General features: G+C 35.0%; 1 protein-coding gene across 3 annotated transcripts in view; it reads left to right on the top strand.

Moving 5' to 3' along the window:
- The window catches only part of FAM19A5 (family with sequence similarity 19 member A5, C-C motif chemokine like), a 509545-nt gene extending 486769 nt beyond the window's left edge, over positions 1-22776 (top strand). For 2 of the 3 annotated variants that reach the window (XM_027639732.1, XM_027639733.1), the window contains exon 4: positions 22201-22535. In XM_027639732.1, coding sequence (XP_027495533.1) covers positions 22201-22320 — 120 coding nt within the window. In that variant the 3' untranslated portion in view covers positions 22321-22535. Of the gene's footprint in view, positions 1-22200; positions 22536-22757 lie in introns of those variants that run through there. The other variant, XM_027639730.1, reaches the window with a different exon arrangement.
- Positions 22777-23249: the final 473 nt, after the last annotated feature.

Genomic DNA, 23249 nt, shown 5'->3' with positions numbered 1-23249 from the left:
GAACAGTTGTTCATTTTTTTTATAGCTCTTGGATATTTTTAAAAATAGGCAATGAAAGTAGTCAGTATTGTCTCTGTTACCAATAAAAAGGCATTTTTATTGTTTTAAATAATGAAAGTGTGCAGAACAAAGCAGAGATACTGTAAGGTCCTGTAAGATTGCATTAGTCATAGTAACAGCATGTCACATCTGAAATGGTAAGGAAACAAAGAAGGAAACTCACCATCAGTGACACACTGCAATACAGCCTAGCATGAAGCAATACATCAGTATGTATAATGAATAGAGCCAATTTATCTATTTATCCTATAATCCTTTAAAGGAACAATTTATTTAAACGAGGTATTGGAAATGTTTTAAATAATTTTTGAAGAATTTTCACAACAGCTTCCTGTATTGCATAGCAAGCTGCTACTACTCAAAATTTTGGGGCCAATTCCTGGTTCAAAAAAGAGAAGTGTTACCAGTATCATAAAATAGATGCAAACATATGTTACGAAGTTAATGCTAAGATAGAAACAGATTGGGTTGACAACATCCTGGAGACCGCATTAATGACTCATTTGCATAAAGTCACTTCAATGGAAAACTTTATATTTAATTTACTAATTCTCTCAGCCTGAAGAGAAGTAGCTTAAAACAGTAGTGAAAAGAAAATACCTCAGAGAACTGGTAGTTTTTGATAACATAAATTATTTCCTGTATTATGATTCAGAGTTTTATTCTGTATCTTCTCTGTACTCTGTCCCAGTACCTTTATAACATCTAATTTCCTTTCTTTTCAATACAGGGTGACAGAGTCCTGCCCTTTCAAAAGATATTTCTATGTCTCAGTTTTCCTTCCAGTTTTAAGGACCTTCTAAGGGATAGAGTTTTTGCAAGGCAGTTGGGGTGGGGTTGGGGGGAAAGAGATATGTACAAACAATTTCTTCCAAAATTTCCAGATTTGACAGCTGGGAAGCCAAATAGGCAAAAATCTCATTTTTCGTAATGATTATTTCTTTGTTGTTTGACTTTCCTTTTACCAAGATGCTTGCATATTTAAAGATAAAGGAGTTCAAAATGATTTTGTAACACAGGTGTACCACTTTAAACAAATACTTTTCCGATACCATTTTTAATATTTTCTGGATAAAAAAGGTTATTTTGACAAAACATCCTATAGTTCTTGCTCAGATAACTGTACACTTGCTTTAAGAAAGTCACTTTTGAAGCAACATGCATATAAAATTGGAATGGTCTGAAATTTCCTTATTTCAAAATTAGTCAAGAAGATATGTAGTTTGTTGTATTATACAAAGCTATGATAATGTATAAACTTGTTACTAGTAAATGATTTTTGCTGATTAAAGCCATCTGTGAAGCATGGAAATGAATTACTAATTATAATTATCTGCTAATTTTACCCTGCTATCTATTGACCGCTAATTATGGATCTGACCTGTCTCTTTCTCAGGTTTTTAAAGAAAACTGTAAGCCACTAAGATATCCACAAACTTTTGGCTTATTCAAGCAAAATTCCTTTCATAATATTTTCAAAATTTAGCATTTGTCCATAGTTCAAAAGCTGCAGCCAGGGATGTTACCAAAGAAAAAATTTCCAGTGAAATACCTTGAGGAAGATTAACATTTTGTTATGGAGGATTTAAATTCAGTGACAAAAGAAAACTTCTCTTTAGAGACCCAAAGCAAAATCCACCAGACATCAATACCTGAAATAAACTGGGAGGATTTTATAGGAAGCTGTGTCTTGACATGAAAAGGTATTGCAAAATATGTGCAACACTTAGAATAAAAATGTAACCATGTTATTTGTGTGAGAGGACTCAGAAAAAGATGAAGCTCGTAAGTCAAAGACATATGATTTCCAGGGAATCAGAGATGAACTTAAAAGCTAATTCATGAGATTTTAACCCTGGAAATTTCAAGAAAGACAAACATTTTCTGTGCAGTTTCACTGTGAAGGATCATTAGGTAGACTTTTGATTAATTAACACACATTTAAATCTCTACAATAAATCTGATCCCCTGGGTTTGCTTAAGCACCTTTCTCCAGGTCAGAGTAAAAAAAAGAAAAAAATTGGAACACAGTTATGAAAAAAGGACACCAACTCTTTTTAAAGTGAAACTGTGGAGTAGCTTGTAGCTGCTTATAGCTCTCAACTTTGAAATCAAGTATTCACTTCAGGCTGCCATGCTATGGTCACAACATGTGGCTGGCAGTGGAACTGTGCCAGTGGGTAGGATGATGAATAACTCCATTTACCAAAGTGGAATGAGAAAACCAACAATCACTCCAGTTAGTTTCTACGTGTAATCCTTGTGACTATCACTTTAAGAAGTCTGGTCATTTTCTTGAAAAAAGGAAATCCTTGTATTTATCCAATGTTTTTTCACTTTTGTATGTTTTCTTCTCAAGAAGGATTATTTACATTCTCAGCTACCACTTAATTTGCAACCTTTTGATCCTGCTATAAGTATTAATTCTAAATAAATAACGGTTAAAAATAAACATAGTTTAGTATAAAATATGAACAATTTACAATTTTTTTTTCCTGAACAATGGCCATTATCTAAATTGCTACAGATAACAAATATCCAGAACTTAAAGACACTTTGGTTCCAGTAGTATAGCACTCTTATTTTCTACAAGTGTGGAAAAAAAGATACATTAGAAGGTCCTATATTTAACATATTTCATTGAATCCATGTGGGAAATACAAAGAGTCAAATTTTCATTCTAGACTCTTTCTCTTCTATGTAAACTAATACTGGAAAAAGCAAATAATTATAACATGGTCGTGACTCTTTGATAATTGTTGTAAGGTAGCAAGGACAAACTATGACAAAGTCAAAGCTCATTCTCACGAAGACACCTAAATCCATGACTAAAATTGTACCATCAGGTTTTGTAGTAGTTTTGCATTTTTTTCCACTGAAAAGGCCTTTCAGAGCTTTGGGATGTGACCAACTAATCCACTTAATACTTATTTAATTATCTCAGCATTCTGTTTTATAATCCTCCATGAACTCCTTAGATGTGAACTGATACCTTCTCATCACAGAGCTTAGAATACAACCTGCACAAAATGTAATCAAGGGGAAAATTAAAGTAGAACAATGTAATAAAAATTATATCATCTATGTGCTAGCAGTTTTGTTCATTTACAGAAAATATATATGAATAACATTTAAATATAAACCTCATAATTGCATGATAAATTCCAATGATATAAAGGCTTTAAATCTCATACAAAATTTTAAATGTAATATATAGGAAATCATAATGGTACTAATTTAATATATTAATGCAGGATATATGGAATAGCAAAGCTAACTTTTTTTTTTTTTGCAAGTGTATATTATCTTCAGCAGCTTGACCTATTACAGTTAAATTTATAAGGTCAACAGCAAATACTGCAAGAGCACTATATGAGTGATACTGATGTGATTAATGCTGTTACCTATAATAGGAAGTACACCTAATACAGACATTAGAGTGGGATAAATTGGATAGGTGTCAAGTGTTTGACCACAGCTTCATCAGTAAATCTTAGATTGACATGAAATCATGTACACCAAGTGCTGAAGACCCACAGGAACATATGATTGAGAACAGTCATCTCAGCTAAGGAAGATTTTTGTGACCTTTTGTAACAGTTGTTGTTTCATCTAAACAAATTGTGTATTGCAATGCGGTTTCTAGCATACCCATGTCTGCATACTATCTTATTATTCTGTCCTTAACTGACAAAAGAAAAAAAAAGCAACCATCTCTTATAGAGTTATATTATCCTCCAACCTGCACCACCCAGTCTTCATTAAGAACAATTATGAACACGTATTTTCAGAGATGAGACCACAGTCTCATCTAAGATTTTACTTTAAAAAACCTAAAACTAAGACTTTTGCTTTACATTCTTATTCTGACTATGGAATTGAAGTTGAAATTGTTAACATCACTTCGGAAACAAAAGTGACTAAATTCTCTTGTAAACTACTGTGAAATGTTGTTAAAATATAAAAGATGCTGCATAACATTTGCATGATATGAATCTTACATTGCTTTTCCTCTGTTCATTAAGAATGCCTTGATGTTAAACTGGAATATACAGCTTCAGGAGCTGTTGTTCCATCTTCTTCTCCTGCTTTCTTTCAAGAGCCACAGTTTATAGTATGTAGAATTTGTATTTATTGATCTTTTTTCTCCCACACTGATCTTACTCATGCTTGACAGTAATTGTTTTTTACCCAAAGGAAAGATTTGGTGCATGTGCAGATGATCAGAAACTCAGTCTTGTTAAACTTGTTTTAAACTTGGAAATGTACCTTGTTCAGACCCAAAAGGAGTTTGTTCCGGTTTCATTCTGCATACTTTTTTTTTCTCTCTTTTTTTTTTTTTTTTTTTTTCTTTTTCCTGGCTTAGAAATCTTGGTTGAGTAGTCTTTGGAACTGCTGGCTGGGGTTACTTTTACTTTTCCAACTCTTTCCCCCATGCCACCAGGGGGAAATGAGCAAATGGCTGGGTGGTGCACAGTTGCTGACTGGTGTTAAACCATGACAGTCTTTATAGAAGATAGGGAAGTAGTCATATTCTGCAGATCCTCTTTTAAAATTTTTCCTGGATGGTTCTTAGCGCTCCTGAAGTCATCATCAAATAAGTGTGCATGGGCATACCATAACACATGGAGATTAGTGTATGCAGCCAAAACTCCAATGGTGACCATAAGAAGTATTTGCTCTGGAAAGTACTTTTATCTGCAACTACCAAACCCACAGTCGATTATGTTTCTCTACTGGAATAGGTTGTCACAGTCTGAGGAGACTGGAATGTTTGCTAAAGAGGATGAGTTATGAGATAGACAAAACTTCTCTCTCTCAGCAATTCTAAATTCAAAATTAAGGGGCTTTAATCGAGGAAGTGTGGAAAAACAGAAGAAATAACAACCCTTTATTAAAAGATATATGTATGTTGGCAAAAAACAGTGACAGAACACAAAAAAACTAGACAGTAGTCGTAGAGGAAAAAAAAAAAAAGTTTGAATGAATACTTCTCTGTCCTTCAGTGCAGTCCTAATCGTGGCCTGCAGGGGGAGCTGTTGGATCGCTGGAGGTGCAGGGCCTGCAGTACCCTGTGGTGACCTGCAGGGGGCGCTGTTGGGCTCTGGCAGTCACCACACGGGGTCTGGGGGGGTGGTCTTGGATCGCGGGAGAAGCCAAAAAGAAAATGGGGGACCCTTCCCCCAATGGAAGAAAAGGGGAAGGGAAGCAGTTCACTCCCACGGGACTCACTGTTGTCTCAGATGACAGTGTCTCAAAGCTCCTCCCTTCTCTCCCCGTGGGCACGCAACTCTCCGATGGAAACACGGTAGATCCGGGCTGGATACAAGAGACATCTTGCAGGCAAGTTGAGACCAGTAGTGAGAGCTGACCAGGACGAGAAGCCAGAAAGACAGGCCTCCAGGCCTCCTCTCCAAATGCCTGCATGCAGACCCCCATCTCCGTCCCAGAGTGAGAACTCCGCAGTCTGACCTGTCCTCTGTCCAGGCGACCAGCTCCCCCAATCTCAAAAACCTTCCCCCCCCCCTCCACCATTCAATGGACCATTAGCTAGGAATGGAGCTCAACTGGCTCCACCTTTTGTAAAGCTAATAACCTCCCATTACCCCCCTCACTCCAACTCTGTTTTTTCTTACAGTGAAGCAGGGAAAGAAAAATTCCTCTCTCAGATTTATAACCTATAACATAGGCGAAATCAAAAGTAACCTTGTTTCATATGGGACATTCAAAATCTTTAGGTACTGATCATAGAAAGAAAGAAATTCACTACATTATCTCACTTCACAAATCTGTTTTAGTGGTTTTATTTTCCTTTATGTCCAGAATTGTTCTGCTGGCAATATCTATTGTCTCAGAGTCACTCCTTCCTATATGGACTGCATTGTCCTTTCTGCTTACATTCTAATTATGCATCATTGCATCCATCCATAAACTGAGAGTTAGAACAACCTGGCAACATAAATGACACTGAACTTCAAGGCGAAGCTTTTAGTGTTTTTCCTTCATCCTACTGTTGACACCAGTTTTCACTGATAACTATCTCAACCCTGCATATAAACTGGCATTGTTTTTTATAAATAAATTCCCTGTGTTGTGTAACTCTTCTGTTCATTGTGCTGATCAAAGTCTTGACCATAGCCATGAATGTTATCAAACATCTTAACAAGTTTTCCCTCATTCCAAACATCTTATTATAGGAACATCTTGAGTTCTGAAACTCTGAGCCTGATATAACTTTTTATGTACTTGAGCTTAAATACATGTTCTTTAAAACACCCTCATCTCTGAAAGAACAAACAACACCTAAGATGATTTTACATACATCTGATTTTTCTCAATCTCATATGACAGGGTTTCTGGGTTTATAATAGCCTTTAATAACTATTCATATTCAATAAAATTTTTGTCATGCTTTAATGAAATAAGAGAATACCTAACATAGCTGACATTGCAGTATGAGAGCTAGTTTTAAATACAGTTGGAAGTAATTAGTATATGTAGTATGTTCCACACTTTTCAAAATTCAAGTGATTTTCTCTCTTATCATATGGTAAGAAATTCAGAAATGAAAACTTATCCTCTGAGAAAAAGTGTCATGAGTGACATGTCAAGAGAATGAGTTGTATGAATCTGTTTATTGTAAGGACTTGACGAGATCTCTGTTAAAAAAAAGAATGTGCCACACATGTCACTATGTTGAAAGAAAACCTGGAATCACTTGGGTGGGAGAATTGGAAACAGACTATGTTTGACCCCCTGAGATTTGTGCATTATTTCAGGCTTTCTGAGCTCATGTTTGAATGTTTAGATGTTTCAGTAGTTTTTCTGTCTTTTTCTGGCAATAAAAGTTTCTTGGTACTGTATGTGATATAGAATTGTATGTTTACTTGATTAAAATCTCATGTATGAGAAGTAAGTTTTGCTTGCTAAGTGATTTCTTTTTTTAAAAAAAATCATATCATATTTGAATTATATATCTTTTAACCTCTTAAATCCATACCAATAAAATGATACAGTGATAAAATACCTTTCCATTCAGCAACGTTATTTTATTAAAATTAAAATCTCTTTTTCATTATTAAAATTTAACCTCTATTTTAAAAGTATGACATAATACAAATAAAACATCCAAACATTTGGTAACATCCAAATCATGATGGCACATCATGATCTTGTTCACAGGCTATCAAGCAACAATAGCTGTTATTTAGTCTCATCTTTCTTATCTCTATAAGTGTGTGGCTGTGGCTTATAATTAAGTTTCAGTTTCTAGAATGCAGCAATTCTAGAAATAAAGAAGTGCAATCCTAAATTCAACCTTCTGATGTGGTTAAGTCTATTGTGACCACAGCTCACTAAAGAGACTATTCTGCTTTTATTTTCACTCTGGTCAAGTCTGGTTTATGTGGATTAGGTCTTGGAATAAAAACTATTTAGATTTATCTCCAGTTTTATCTAAATCACTAAAATTTGAGAATGTTGGAGAAAGAACAGTTTGGAATTTCTGATGAAATGAATTTTGTCAAAATACATCAATTAATCCTGACTGAAAAAGTGAGATCGTATAAAATCCAAGGGGTTTTTCCTTTTGTTTTATTTTGGTTTTGTTTCTTTCTTTTTTTTAGATAGTATTTTCCAGTCAAAACAAATGAGAATTATGGATAGACCCTGAATCCTCAGCCATCCAATAGCTTCAGTTAGAACAGCTAGAATAAAAGTTTGGCCATCCCTTTTACCAATCTACATATCTTTACATGAATTTCTTTATGAGTAAATTGAAAGATCTCAGTTTTGTACAGTTACTGAGTAAATTGAAAACTTCAATATTTTTTCCATAGCAGATTTTAATTTTCTGATCAGCCTTAATAATTTTAAAATATTTTATTTCTGATCCACTTCTAATTCAGAAAGTTCTGGAATATTGCAAAGTATAATGGGTAAAATTCATTTGGGCATTTCTGACACAGATTTAAAGCTCATGTGTCCATATTGGCCTTGAAATTACTTTTCAAAGTGAAATAATAAATGCATAGGTCATTTGACCAAATATTGATTAATCTAAAATATTTTTTAAAAAAGAAGCAAGTATGCATTCACTACATGTTGCAGCAAATTGACATAATGTCGGAACCTTTTTCCTGATATCTACCTAGATTTTTTTTTAGTATCCTTGTGGCTTGTAGCTTGGAACAGTTTTATATATATATATATATATATGCATACACACACATATGCTTATATATATATGATATTACATATTTTCATTTACTTGAAAAGAATATAAGTAGAAGTTTATCATGCAGTAGCATTTTCAGCTCAGACATGTAAATTCTTCAGAATAATTTCTGGCTTTTGTGCAAAAGCCCTGACACTGTAAACCTTTGAGAAGTATGCAAGACTTGCACTGTAGCTCAAGTGTGAGTGGAAGCTACACTTGGGCACAGAGTAAAAGACTAACCTTTATCCTTTGCAGTCAGCAGGGAGAATTCCAGGGGTGCTTTTTTCTGGACACTACCTTATTCAATTATGCTGAAAACATAAAACCACCTTGACTCTGGGGAAAAAGAAAAAGTAAAATTCTCACTTCACCTTGCTGATCAGGCACCTCAACACACACTTGCTTTGCTGAGAGAAGTGGGAAGTAACCATGGCTTCTCAGCAGCCTCCTGCATGTAACGGTAAACTTCTCTGCTCCACCCTCAATTTTCTGATTGTACATCTGTGCCCCACTGATTATACTTCTGTGCCCCACTGAGTTAGGAAGGACCACGTTAACAAACAGTGCAGTGTGTCAGCAATTCTAAAAGAAAAAAAGATATGCATTATTTAGGAGCAGCCTGTTCTTAAAACTTTTTTTTTTTTTTGGTCACCTAAAGAGGGAGCATTTGAGACTTTAATTAACTTGGTTTGTTCTGGATTATTTTTTAAAATGCTTCGATTTGAAGCTTAGACTTTCAGTGTACAAGTTTTTTTTTTTTGTTTGTTTTTGCTAATATCTTTATTCTAATGCAGTAGAGACCAATACTGCAATAAAAAATGTAGCTTTATGAAAGCTTAAGTGAATTAGAGAAAAAGATCCATGAAAAAAAATTCAGGGTACCTATGACACTTCAGCAGAAAAAGGACATCCCCTATCCACTCATATATTTAATCAGAAAAAGGTTAAAACTAGAATTCCTAATTGTATCAGTTCTTGGCACTGAGATTATTTGAACTGTAATTCTCTAATCAGCTTTAGAGATTTTTAGTGAAATTTGATGAATGTATGAAAATGCTACCTTGCCTATCCCTTACAGCTACTGTTATACACGGATATGTCTATACTTGCCTTTATTGCTTGTCACTTATCCTATATGTATAATTTATTCTAGGTGTCCATTCAATAAAATGTCAATGTGCAGCAAATGCAAACACTTACAGAATGTAGTAGCTGTGAGCATCCTATTGCCCTAAATTAAGATTAGGATTTAAAAATTACTGTAATTCAGACATAAAGAAATGACAGTAGTGTGACAAGACAAGCCTCACTTAGAAGTAGTACATTTCTTACCAGCTTGGTACCTGTATTCTTTTTAAAATGCCTATAATAATACATCTTCTGATTTTAATTTTTTTCCAGGTTGACATTTCAAAAGAGTGAATAAAAAAGCAAATTACAGAGAAAAAAATGATGGCTTTTCTTAGTACTGAGAAATCATTCTTGGCATTCTGGGAACAGGAAATAATGTCTACTGTGTTTCTGAGTAAAATACATGAACAGTGTATTAAGAGTAATAGTCAGTTCAGAAGAGAGATGCTGTGTACCACCTGAAAAGAGTAGATTGATGTTTCTATTTTGGATTTTAATAGAAAGCCTAGCATTTCCCTGTATTTTATTTGGATCAGGCAGCAGGAGCTAGATTCCTCAAGACATTTGACATACACAAGTATAAAGTAAGTCCCATCATATAAACTGTTAATTTGTTTAGATTATTGGACAATAGGTATCTCCATCTGTGTCCTAAAGTAAGGGAGAGAGTACCTCAGAGACAGAGTACTTAAAAAAGCACTCACTGCTATGGACTCACAATTTCTGACTCCCATTTTGAACTCAAAACATTGACAATGGAGTCCTCTTCCCTTCACATAAACTCTAAACTCAAATGAAAAATCAGGTACTTATCAAAGAAAAGTCTTCTTGCCCAAAGCCTTGCATCTGAGAGAGGAGAAAAGAACTGCATTCAAACTTGTTTTGTTAATTTTGGAGAGCTTATCCAGCTAAAGCAAGGAAGGAATCCAACACTAATTATGTGACATTGTGAGCTCAGCCTGCAATGAAATTTTTCCTATCAAAATAAATTAATTTATGAATATAAAAGAGCTTGAGTGGAAAAAATTCAGCTCCTTACCTCGGAAAACTCCATAATAAAATTCTACAGTATAAAAAGTCTAAACTCCATTTGAAGAGGCACTTCAAACATTACATGATCAGTATTATTGTTAAATTATTAAAATGAATACAGCTTCAAAACATTTTTATGAGCAAAATTATGATGTGAATCTTAGGGAAAATAAAGAAATAAGTTGCCAAATGAGAATAAAACATTTTCAGTATTGATAAATAACAGGAAAAGGGCATGTATGAAGCAGCATTTTTAAGATTCCAGTAAAAATAAAAATCTGTAATACTAAAATAATATATTTAGTATTAATCACTTGGTAAATAACTGGAACATTTGTGTGAAACTTATAGCATCACTTGAGACTCACTTTTTTCAAAACTAGAACACAATAGACACCCAACGGGGATGATTTAATGAAGAAATGGTCTTTTCAGTGTTTCCTTAATAACATTTAAAAAATTATTTTCTCTGTAAGCAATTTTTTTTCAAAAATTATTTCTGCGCTTTAAGATATCACTTACTGTTACTTTGGGTTTTTTCTGGTCATAGACTCATATGGCATGTTATTCTAGCACAAATTGCAATACATAATTAACAAGAACTGTTTTCCTATGAATGACAGGAAGGTGGTGGAGGGAGGTGGCCTGGTTGCTGAGCACCAAATACTATTTTGTCCACATTTTACAATCAAGCTTTTAACTTCGTATTCATTTCCAAAGATCATTCCTAAGGATTTATCTACATATATTTTCCTGCATCTCTGATTTTCCTTGAAGAAAGAATTTACAGGAGCAGAAAAGATGATATCCAGGGTAGAAGCAAGCATAAATAAGACAATACATAATCTGAATGACTCCTGAGAGTGGTAACATTCTTGGAGTTTGACTATGGGTTACCAGGCCAATACAAGGACAAAAGAGTGAGAGTAGCTGAACAGTAACAAAACCAGTCAGGTTAGCTGATCACAGAGGAAGGAAATTTTTGGTGGGAAAGGAAATGCTGGCTTATTCCTTCCCTTCAGCCTCTTCCTAAGAGAGACTATATGGACAAAGTTGTGAATATACAAAAATTAGAAAGCTTCAGCAATTCATAGTAGTTTTTGGGATTTTGTGGGGAGAGAGTGTTAAACAGCATTATCTTTGCTCTGCAAATGGGAGGCAGAGACATAGATCTGCTCAGTGTTATATAATGAATGTGCTATTGAATCAGGAAATGAACACTGGTCTCCTGAGTGCAAGTCCAGTGCCTGACCTACAAGTCTTTTTACTTTTTTGAGAGAACATTTTCTTTCTCTTCTTCTACCTTGTTTAAAGCCTTGAGACAAATTATTTCACCTCCTATGTCAGGTCGGTGAGGAAATCTGAGAATCTGAATGTCAAACCTGTAGATCTATTGTGAATTTTTGCATATATATTCCTAATTCCTGTAAAAACAAGTGGAAGAAACTAAAAATTTCTAATAAGTGATACAATTTACATTACCTGAATCTTCAGCTGGATGACAAAGAACTTCAGTTCCATCAGCTGGACCTCTTCTATGAGTGATGCAGTAAAGAAAAATCCCTGGTTTGTGTTATTGTACGGGTGAAGAGAGAAGGTTTCAGTGACATTTGGTGAAGGTCATGCATTTTTGTCAGTTTTACAAACTGAATGATAAGAATTAATTGCTCAGACTAACTGCTCCACTTTATTTGCCTTTCCGCTGTAATGTCTTATGAATGAAAATTATTGCACCCTTCGCTATTCCTTTGTGCAGATGATTCTAACTGGCAAACAAATGGGAAGAGGTATGTGCAACATTCCCCCCATTTATATTTTTATGTGGCTTTTTTTGTTTGTTTTTCTATGTTGTTCCTGTTCTAGAATAGACTGCTGATGCCAGGACAAGTACTGTTTCAGAAGTCTCCTATCAATTTTTGTTCTGCTTTTTATTCATATACTTTTTAAGTTTCCTTTCTTCGTGACCTTTCTCAATCTCTCCTGACAAGGGTACAGTTGTTATTTTAAGGTTCTATATCTTTGCTAGATTCCTCTTTACTACTCATGCTATAGTTTACCAGCTGATTTCATTTCTCTTTCTTTTCATCCCAGTTTTTAATTCAGTGTCAGTTCCATCTCACACTATTGGCTCTCACAGTGGTCCCTCATCCTCATCTTATACCCTCCTGAGATGCGAGGAAAGGCAAAAACAAGTCTACTACACAAAAAATGTTTTGATAGAAGGTGAATATAATTATTTTTTGTAGCACCATTGCATTATGAATAACCACTCTGATCGGCTTGAGGTGCCAGGAGAGCCTGGGCAAGCTCAGTCACAGTCTGTGAGAACTTTCAGCTTTTTGAAAGCTTAGATTAATTTAAGAAAAAAAAATAATGAAATGTGCAGATTAGTAACTTGAAAATTGAATTTGTTGATATGGATTTTATAGACATATAGACATATAGACAAAGGAAAATTTAATCAGCATGTTTTTTCATATGTGGAAAAAAGTCATCTCCTTTTTAGAAATGTCTGAGGTGTTGTGAGAGAAATTCAGACAGGTGGATAACTGATTACAAAGAAACAAGAATTGCTTGGCTAATATGCATAAGTGGTTCTGGTATTGTTCTTACAGTAACTTCTTTCAGAAAATATCAGCATCCATGATCATTGTCTCCATCACACTGGAACTGAAAAGGACTGATTACTTACAAAATAGCACATATCTGGCAAAATCTGTATTAGTTAATGATCAGCTTAGAATAGGATAATGTGTCACCTTCTCAGATATTAGTTCTGTGGCTCATGTTAAAGCAAGTTATTGGAACATTGTTGGAATGAGACCATTACTGATTCCACCCATATTTCTTATTAAAATTTTTAGAAAAGATGAAAGCTAATGTCTCAATAGCAATATCTAAAGCATTTCCTCCCTCAAATATTTTTAAAAAATATACTTATTCTGTAGACTCATGAATCTTAGGTTCAACAAGAAAGAACTGTGTTCAGTTGCATTTTGAAATACATAAGAAAATAAACCAACATGAGTTTTCATGTGTGCATGTGCAGTATGGAAAAAGAGTTTTCCAGTTAATCATGCAAATTATCTTGGTGATTACATTGCCATTGGAGGAAGATAGGATCCAAATAAAAGTTTCACATTATATTAAAATAAATCTACTTCAGGCGAATTGTCAGTGTTTCTAGATTTATAATTCAGCAGGTAATATGTTCAAAATGAAATTAAGAATTCTTGCTTGAGGACATCAATACAAAGGAGTGGAAAGATAAAGATGCCTAGGACAACCACCTCCATGTATTTGTGATAGCATTTTCTTGAAGAACAAGATATTTTCCGGCCCACAATCAAAGAAATGTTGGGTTTTTTTCCTTTCAAACATCAGTACTTGAGAAGCTCTATGAAAGTTGGCTTTGCTGATAGAATAAGAGATTATGTCAATTCAGTCACTGTATAAAAACTTTAAATACTGGGATTGTGCTATTTCAAGAGAATGGGATTCTTTTAAAGTTCAGACTGTCTACTGGAATTCTAGGAATGGTTGATGGTACATCCAGCTGCAGAGAGAACTGTCAGTTCATGCTAAATACACATTTGAGATATAATAGAGATTGTAGAAAGGGTCAAAACTCTTTTGCAAAATTCAAGATATATCTTCATAACTGGGCTGTTTCTTCCCAATCTGTGTCTCAATTCATAGAATCATAGAATATGTTGAGTTGGAAGGGACCCATCAGGATCATTGATGATGATCCTGTGTGGGACAACCCAAGAATCATATCACGTGCTATAAGTTGTCCATATAAGTTTTATTCAAGACATTTTTACAAGTACTTCATTGTGTATAACACTAGTGAAGTAGAAAAAAAGAAAAAAATCACCTCTTTTCTAAATGTCAGTAAAAAAAAAAAGAACTTTTACTTGTGATAGATCTGGTAGATCTGGGACCTTATTGCCTTCTCACTGAAGCTCCAGACGGAGTGGCCAATAAAATGGACAGCATTATAGATACTGTTTTCCTAGGGTAGAGAGGTTTTCCACTGGTGTTTAATGGGACTCTCTTGGTTCATGAAAAATGACCAGGCTACCCAATCTAAACTACCCAGAGTTTACTCATTACCTACCTGTTATCTCAGTCTTCTCACAGACCTTACTCCTCCTGGTTCTGGCTGCATGCTAGCAGGAGCATAGCAAGGAGTCTGTCTTGGCAACCTTTTCATACCAAAGGGATAGAGGAAAGTAATATTTTATCCTGAACATAGGGGAATTCAGGTCATGTCAAAAGCTTGGCCCATTATGCAAGTCTCTTAGAGCAGGTATAGATAGATAGATAGATAGATGGATAGATAGATAGATAGATAGATAGGTAGATACATAGATAGCTTGATTTTCCTAGCCTGATCAGAAGACAACTTACTGAGTAGTCTGCGAAGATCAAGTCATTCTTGCTGTGCCCTTACTGACAGAGTGGAGAACCTGCATCTTCCAAAATGATCCCCTTGAAAAAGACAAAGAGGCTGAACTGATGCCCTTGCTCTAAGAAACACCACTGGTTGTGGTTTACTACTGATCACCACTGACATTTCCATGAATTGAAGTATGAGCACAGTCTGTCTACATTCATGAGCAGCTGACTACGACTAAGTATCCAAACAGACATGTTGTGATCAGCACCTAGATTTAGCCTTAGATGATTTTTCTCAGTTCATCATTTTTACTGTGTCATTTTAGACCATTCATAATTTTCAACCACCTTATAATTTTGCAGTCAATGTACAACTTTACAGCCTGTAAACTGTATAAGCAAAATATTGCAACTTGACTAAATGACCTTTGTAGGTCCCTTAAGAGAGTTCTGTTCTGTTCTGTTCTGTTCTATTCTTTAAATATATTCCATGGCTTAGTGCTCTATGTAACACACTGAGCCATAGCTAAATATTCCCTTAGCTATATATTCACCACACAGGACTCATAAAATGAGCCCTCTCAACTGAAAATAAATTTTCCACACTACTTGGTGCATGGCTACATTGACTACATCCATACAGATGCTGTTAGCCTGGAGGAATCAAGATGGAGACCTTTAACTTTAAAATTGTCACCCTTATCACCTGATGTAAATGAGTAATTGTTCTAGCCTGAGCTTCAAGTTACCATTGCTAGAATCATCTCTTAGGCATAATCATATTCACGATGCCTGTATATTGCATAAGTGCTACACTAATTTCACACTCCAGTACCTTGGCAGTGTGAAATACTTAGGAATCAGGTAATCTGCTACATTCATAGTGATTGTTCTGGCTTTTGCCAATCAATTAATGGCAAGATAATGCATTTTTAGCTTGTTATAAAATCATTCTCCAGTTAAAATTTAACTCTGGCACTGCATCATTGGCAAGTTGTATTCTTGTATGTGTTTCTGCTCTTCAACTTCTCTACCACATTTTGATGGAAATATTGAAGCAGTTTTATGTAGTATTTAATAAAATAAGGCTTCCATTATTTACTCTATTTCAAAATAGCATTCCTTACTTGGAAAGTCTCTAGGAATTTGCATGAACTTCAGTTGGCTAATTACTGGTACTGGTCCCATATAGTAGCATTGGGGCTACAAAGCCAACTCAGTTTTTTTCTAAGCTTGGTTTTCAAAATATTCTTATTTTTCAACATTTCTTTGCTTTGAATTTTATATTGCTATTTTTTTCACAATCAAAAGAGAGCAGTGGAACAACCAGCACTGAAAGAAGTAACTATTTCTTCAATTACTTTTTTGTCTGCTATGCAGAGGAGTCCTGAATCAGTCAGAATTATGGAATACTGTTTCTCCTTGACATTGCTGTTTGAGAGTTTTAGTTAGTATCATGCTGAATTCAGTGGAAACTGATATGGTCAACATCCAGTAAAGTAAAATTTATGGTTATAATATCTCAGTTTTGATTCACAAGATTTTGTATTTGATTCCTCAGAATGGGCTGGGAATGCTGTCAAAAAATTTTGTTCAAAATAGGTTACTGCATAAACAGCCAGGTGAAACTAAAACATTTCAAAACATTACCTTTTAGCCATAAAAAAGAGGAACACATATTCTTTATTCCTCAAAGTACAGAAATATGTAGTATTCTCTAGAAATCAAACCAAACATTTGGAATATAATATTCCTTGTGTTCTGTTCCAAAGAAAGGGAAATATGTTACAAGTTGAATGAAAATCAGGTAAACTTACAAGCAAATTCTGAATTTACGCATTATAATCTTACTTTCTGTTGCCCAAAGAAATTATCTGTGCTACTTCTTTTACTACTGGTTACAGATTATTCTGTAGATTTTTGGTGGTGGGTGTTTTTTTCTCATTTTTGTCAGTAAGATGATAAAAAGTGTAAAGAAATAATTCATTTGGATTTCGGTATTTAAAGTTGTTTTTATACAGTGACTGAATTCACATTGATCATAAATCTCATATATGCTATTGAATTAAAGAGGATCCATGAAGGACAGCACATAGCAAGAGCAAAATCTGTGGGAATAATGTATTAGTGCTGACTTGTGGAAGTCAATTAGTGTGGGAAATGATTGCAGTCAAACAAGCTCACAGTTAATGATTTAACTATACTTTCTGTTAGAATTAGTGTATGATTTTAGAGGAGAAAAAAAAAGCTTCACTGTCTTGTAAAAGGATTCTGGTTATCACGTTTTTCCACAGCCATGTTTCTGTTCTGAATGTAAGTACAGACGTCTTATGGTCAGATGAATCCTTTACCTTCTTTTGTAGTCCTTAAGCAGATTGAACTCCTTGGGAATAGTCAAGAAAGGTGACTTCTTCCTACCAAAGTTGTTGCTGTGCTCTCTATGCTAAAAGAGGCAAAGAAACTGGTGCATCAGAAAATTTAAAGCAGTACCTTAAGTTTAGGTGTAAGATTTACTTCCTGATGCTTCAGTACTTTTCCAATGGTTTCCTGTACTTGTTTTTCAATATATCAGTGTCCTTCTTTAATTGAGGAGTACAGAGATAGAGTTCATATTCCAAGAAGGATAGTCTGAATGCTGCACAAGCCAGGTTTGCTTTAGGTTTTTCCAGATGTAGTATGTTACCATGTCATCCCCAAGGTTTTAGACTTTTAATCCTCAGGATAGAGTTCCCATTTCCTGAGTGTTCTTTACACTGTTGTCCCTAGATACATAATTTTTGTTGCCTATAATAAAATATTGTTTTATCCTAAATATCAGAGGGATAACAACTTCTTGTCAGCAATCTTTACTTTTCTTCATTTACCCCTCCTTCAGTTGCTGTGTTGTCCACTATATTCTTTTAGCAATAATGTTTTACTGAGCCTGCAAATAAAGACAAAAATAAGCCCTTTGGCATGTTTTTAGAAGAACACACACTCTTTGATGGTTCTTTAAATACAGTCTATTAAAGCCTACATGTTAGAAGCTTTTATTCAGTTTGATATGTATAGTGTTGGTGTTTGCAATTTCTTCTTTGTTAATCAGCATGTGCATTATGAAACTAAACCACCTATAGAAGTAAAACAAGATCATCAGCACCATCCTTATCCAAGTCCAATGATAGCTTTTCCTGATCAGCTTACAAGCAAGTTTGAAAGTATGTCTTTCCTATAAGCCCATGCTGATTGCCATTAATTATATTATACTCTTTTAATAGGTTATTCATCAAATCCCATACCTCTTGTTCCATAATTTGTCTGGGATCAATGTCAGGATGACAGGTCTATAATTAGATGTCCCATTTATACTTTTAAAATATTGGCATAACATTAGCTTTATTCCAACCCTTTGGAAATGCTCCAGTGCTCCAAGACTTATTGAAAATCATCACTGATGATCAAGTGATCTGCTCAGCTGACTCTTTAAAGCACTTGCAGGCAAAATTGTCTGGACCCGATGATTTAACAACATCTATCATACTGTTATTTAGCAACCTTGCTATTTCCCATTAATATGGAAAGCCTTTTACAGTTTAAATCTCATCCAACTACAGTGTCTAGCTTTTCCACAAAACAACAGAGTTATTCCCTCATTCCCAATGCTTTAATTCAAACTACTTCTCTGGTTTTTAGGGTTTTCCCCTTCCATCATTTTACTTCGACTTGTTTTTTTTTATCCTCTTTCTAATTTCTGGTTTGTCTAAATTTCCACACATTTTGGTTTTTTTTCATGTCTTTTACAGTCACAGAGATATGCTCAGTTTATATACATATACTGGATATAGTCTTCTAAGCTTTGGGGAATTTGAAATTTTGGGAAATTTGAAAATAATTCTATGGCTCTGTCAGGTAAACTGTAATTATATGTGTGTTTGAAAAGGCAAATTATCTCTGTACAAGGAATACACAGGATTCCTGAAATTTAGTTCTGTTTAATACCTCTAAGCTAATAAGCAAAATGGATCAGATTCTGCTTTCTGCAAGGTGTAATCTGATATCTTTATTAACAAACACAAAATTCAAAATTTGAAATGTGAGTATTCAGAAAGCACTTTGAGTGTTCCCATGGCAGATAACACCTTCAGACTATTGAGCCTCAATAAGCAAGAGACTATTGAGTAGAAAGATGGAAATTTTATTACCACAGTCCATTACATTAGTGAGGTCATTACCTGAATACTGACTGTGTGAAGCTCTTTAGAGCAATGATGACAGATTAAAAGAGCTTCAGAAAGCACAGATAAAAGTATTCATGTTTTGACAGTGTGCCTTAACAGACACATGCTTTTTGGTTTATTGAAGTTTAGGAGGTGACTTCATCATGAATGAAACAAACTGAAAATTGAAATGTAATTGTTTGGTGATTTAATGAGTCATTGGAACAATTTAACCAAAGGCCATGACGCATTCTACCTTATATGTCACTCATTCCAGAGAACTGTCTTTTAGAAAAAGATAATATAGTTGGAAGTAATGAATGCATTATAAGAATGAAGTGAAATATGCTCTATTCTATGCAAGATAGTAGATTAGTTCATCATGCTGCTTTCTTCATGCTTTAAAATCTGTGAGTCTAGTGAAGAATTAACACATGAATTGTACCACTAGAGAAGAGTATCCAACTCTTAACAGAGCAGTGGTAATAAAAGTTTTACTTTCTTAGAGATGAGCTTGATACTGGACCATTGCTGCCAATGAGAGTATTAGTGTTGAATTCAGTGAAGAAGTATCAAGCCTTCCATGAAGCCACTCACTTGGGAAAAAAAGAAAGATTACAAAAGCAGAACCTAGAGTAATGACAAAAAGAGAGATGCTGGATGGAATAAAACATAAACTGTGTCAAAGGTAAAATTAGAGAAGATTGTCAGATGTATTGTTTTCAGTTTATTAAAACTGTGTACTGTACTTTACCTGTGCTCTGACACTGCATATTTTTTTAAGTTTATGCTGTTCATAGTCTATACAACTTAATGAGAAATATTGCCTAAGTTGGATATTGGATGTTCATGCTGACAAGAAAATGTCACAATCAATACCAAAGAGCTGAGCTTGAAGGGTTCACCTCCAAAGAGCATGTTATCTTCTGGAGCTTTGCCACATTTACAGTGAGCCAAGACCTTAAATTTCCACAGTGAGAGATTTAACTTTATAAACAGTTAGGCTGTTTTTTATAAAGAAGAGTGGAATTTTTTAGAATATTTTCCATTCACTTCAAACATAAAAAAATTGCTGCTACTCAAGTTCATGTACTGCAGAAGCTGAACACAGTTGTACCAGGCAGTGGTAGCTTTATGGTTTTAATAATAATTAGCAAAAGTTTTCAGGCTGGAAAATAAATTTACTTCTATGCTTTTTCTGATGCAAAAGTAAAATGAGCCCAGAGTGCTGATTCAGTAAAACTGTGAGCAATATCCTCTCTGTCCCAGGAAAGAGTCATATCAAAGGAAAGTGATGAACTCGTCACAGTGAAGGAAGAATGTGAGAGAAATAATTTGTTCTAAAATTTTAGGACAGGATGTGTGCATTGGGTCCAGTTGAGATTAAGATTTTCCTCACAGCATCCCACAAAATGCTGTTCTTTGTATTGGTAGCTAGAAACGTGTTGATAACACACCAGCATTTGGGCTACTGCTGAGCAGTGCTGATAGAGTGTCAGGGCTGTCTTTCCAACATTCTCCTCTTCACCAATAGGCTGGGCAAGAAGTTGGGAGGTGACATAGTAAGGACAGCTGACTAACTAATCAAAGTGATATTCCATCTGATATGCCATTTACCTGTAGCAGAGGGCATGGTCCACTTGAGGTCATTAGGAAGTTTTGTGTACATTAGTTTTACCATGATAGCAGAGGCCTTGGCTACAGCCTTGAGTTTTTTCTGTGTGGTAAACTATGTGTATATTTGTTCTATTGTGGTGTTATTTTCTTTTATGGAATTGGGATGTTGTGTCTCTCAATGTATATATAAATATATAAAATATTTACATTAAAAAGCAAAAATGAAAATTGAAGTTTTAGATTTTTAAGGACACTTCCCAATCTGACAATTCATGAGACTCTGTCAGTCCCACTCCCAACACCAGAGACTTTCACTGCTGGGACTGGAGCCCCTTCACAGCAGTGGCTCCAATGACCAACAGGTCCCCACTTGACTCCCTGCACACACCACTCACACACAGCCAGACCAGGTTTCCTTTCTGGTTTGGCCCCAGGTTTCCCACAACAGAGTCTCTGATGTCAAGTTCCATAAAGGCATTTATTTCCGGCGCAGTAACACAGAAACAGCTCGAGCTGGTGCCTCCGAAGAGGGACCCCCAGCAAAGGAACCACTTTAATACCCTCACATTCTGTCTGCACACAAGTCTCACTCTTCTTTCCGACTCTTCGGCTTCTGCAACCCTCTTTGTGTCCATCCACCCCACTGGCATCAGCAGTCCTCATCTCCTTTGTTAGCCAAAAGATCAGCAATTCCCAGCTCCTGCTGCGTCTCCCAGTATGCATTCACCTGGCTGGTGTCACCTGTCTGTGTGTCCTTTATTATCCCAAAGGATGGCAGTTCACAGCCTCTTGTCTTGGACTCCCACCCAGAGCTCAACCTGCATCTCAGTGTGCACCTTGAGAGCCCAGCTACCTGGATCAGATGTATTCCTCAACAAAATGTGCACCAGATTTCTTGCAATTGAGAAAAACTAGACTGCACAATAGCAATTCCTGGAAAGAGTCACAGCTATAGCAGAAGTGTGACTGCCACTTACTTGGAATAAGTTAACTGTCTGAAAAATGAAATTTACTGCTCGTGTGATTTTTATCATAGTAATTTTTTTTATGCCATCTTAAGTTACATTACACATCCAAATGAAAAGAAAGGTCTACTGTTTACTCAAACTTCCTTTTCTAGAAAGGTAAAATAAATATGAGAGGTGATTCAGAGATAAGGCTGTTATTCTTCAGGGAAATCTTATTGTGTGATGACTCTAAAATCAAGCAGAAACATTTTAGACATATAGACTGTTATGGGTTGGAACTATCAGGAACACCTAGAAGCTCAATGACAGTTAGGTTTGCTAAAGTGTCAGGAGTAATACAGAAGGATGGCCAGAGGAAAACTTTTTGAATGAAAAGACATTTTTGACTTTTCAGACTTTGCCTTCAATAGTAGAAACAATTACATTTTAATTAATTTGAATATCTTACAGTGAGTCCTGTGAGAAAAACAAGAAAAGAAGGTAGATCTTATAGTTTATTTTGCTTCAGTTACTAGACTTTAAATTAGCTAATATGTATTTTTCTTTTTTCTTTTTTTTATCTTGGATTCCTTAGCTCCATATGTCTCCCATGTATGCTATTATTGCAACTTTGTTGCAAGCCTTTCATAGAAATGCACAGAGAATGTCTTCCAGCCTGGTAAGCATCTATCTTATGTTAACCAATCCCTGCTAGATTTTGTAGTTTTGTCCCAAGGAGCTTGGCTGCAGCTCTTGACATCCTTGGGGAGGCAAGGGGAAAATTATTTGCTTTCTCATATTTAAAAATGAGTTTGTTTGTAATGCTTTTCTCAAACGTACCCTGTAATGTATCATGTTGATGTTCTTGATATAATTTTTTTTTCCCATGGCTTAATTGTACTACTAATCATCTGGTTGATTTATTCACCGTATGAGTCAAGAACTAATGTAATTCATCATTCAACAGCATAGACATTGAAGTATGAAGTACATTCAACTAAGAATTTTTCAGAATTTTTTACCTATGAAAAGGCTATTAGTTTGTTTACTCTTAAAAAGAGAGGATAGTTAGTAAGACAAGACAATGTTTCTGTTCTTTCAACATTATTCATTAAATTATTTTTTAATTTATTTTTAATATTCTACCCGCAGAAGGAGTGAAAAGAATGACATTCCAGTCTCCAGAACTGTATTTTGTAGAGAGGAATCTCATTATTGGAGTATCAAAAGTTTCTTTTGGAAGTTTGTATTGGAGCTTGCTAACAAGTGTTGAAGGTAGAATATGTAAGATAAATGAAGGTAGAATATATAAGATAAATGAAGCAATACTTCTTAATGGTATCAGTGAAAAAGGAAGAAATATGTTCACCTGTGCTTCATATCAAGGTAATAAATCACTTAGCTTTCATAGTAGAATCTTTCGCCATTTTATAGAGTAACACATAAGAAATATATCTTGAACAGATTTAAAAGACACAATTCTTTGAGTTTCTTGCTTTTGTACTGCCCAGTTCCCTGAACTGAAGCTCCTACCATTGAAACAGATTCTGCTGGTAGGGAGAATAGCTGAGTAAATGCCACAATTCATTAAAATAATATCTGCTTTAGAAACAATATTTAACCGTATTATGTATCACATGATGT

Source organism: Corapipo altera, unplaced genomic scaffold, assembly GCF_003945725.1.
Source record: "Corapipo altera isolate COAL_440 unplaced genomic scaffold, ASM394572v1 1b, whole genome shotgun sequence".
NCBI classification, from domain to species: domain Eukaryota; kingdom Metazoa; phylum Chordata; class Aves; order Passeriformes; family Pipridae; genus Corapipo; species Corapipo altera.
The sequence above is the reverse complement of the archived record's forward strand: the minus strand, read 5'-3'. Positions and strand labels throughout refer to the sequence as shown.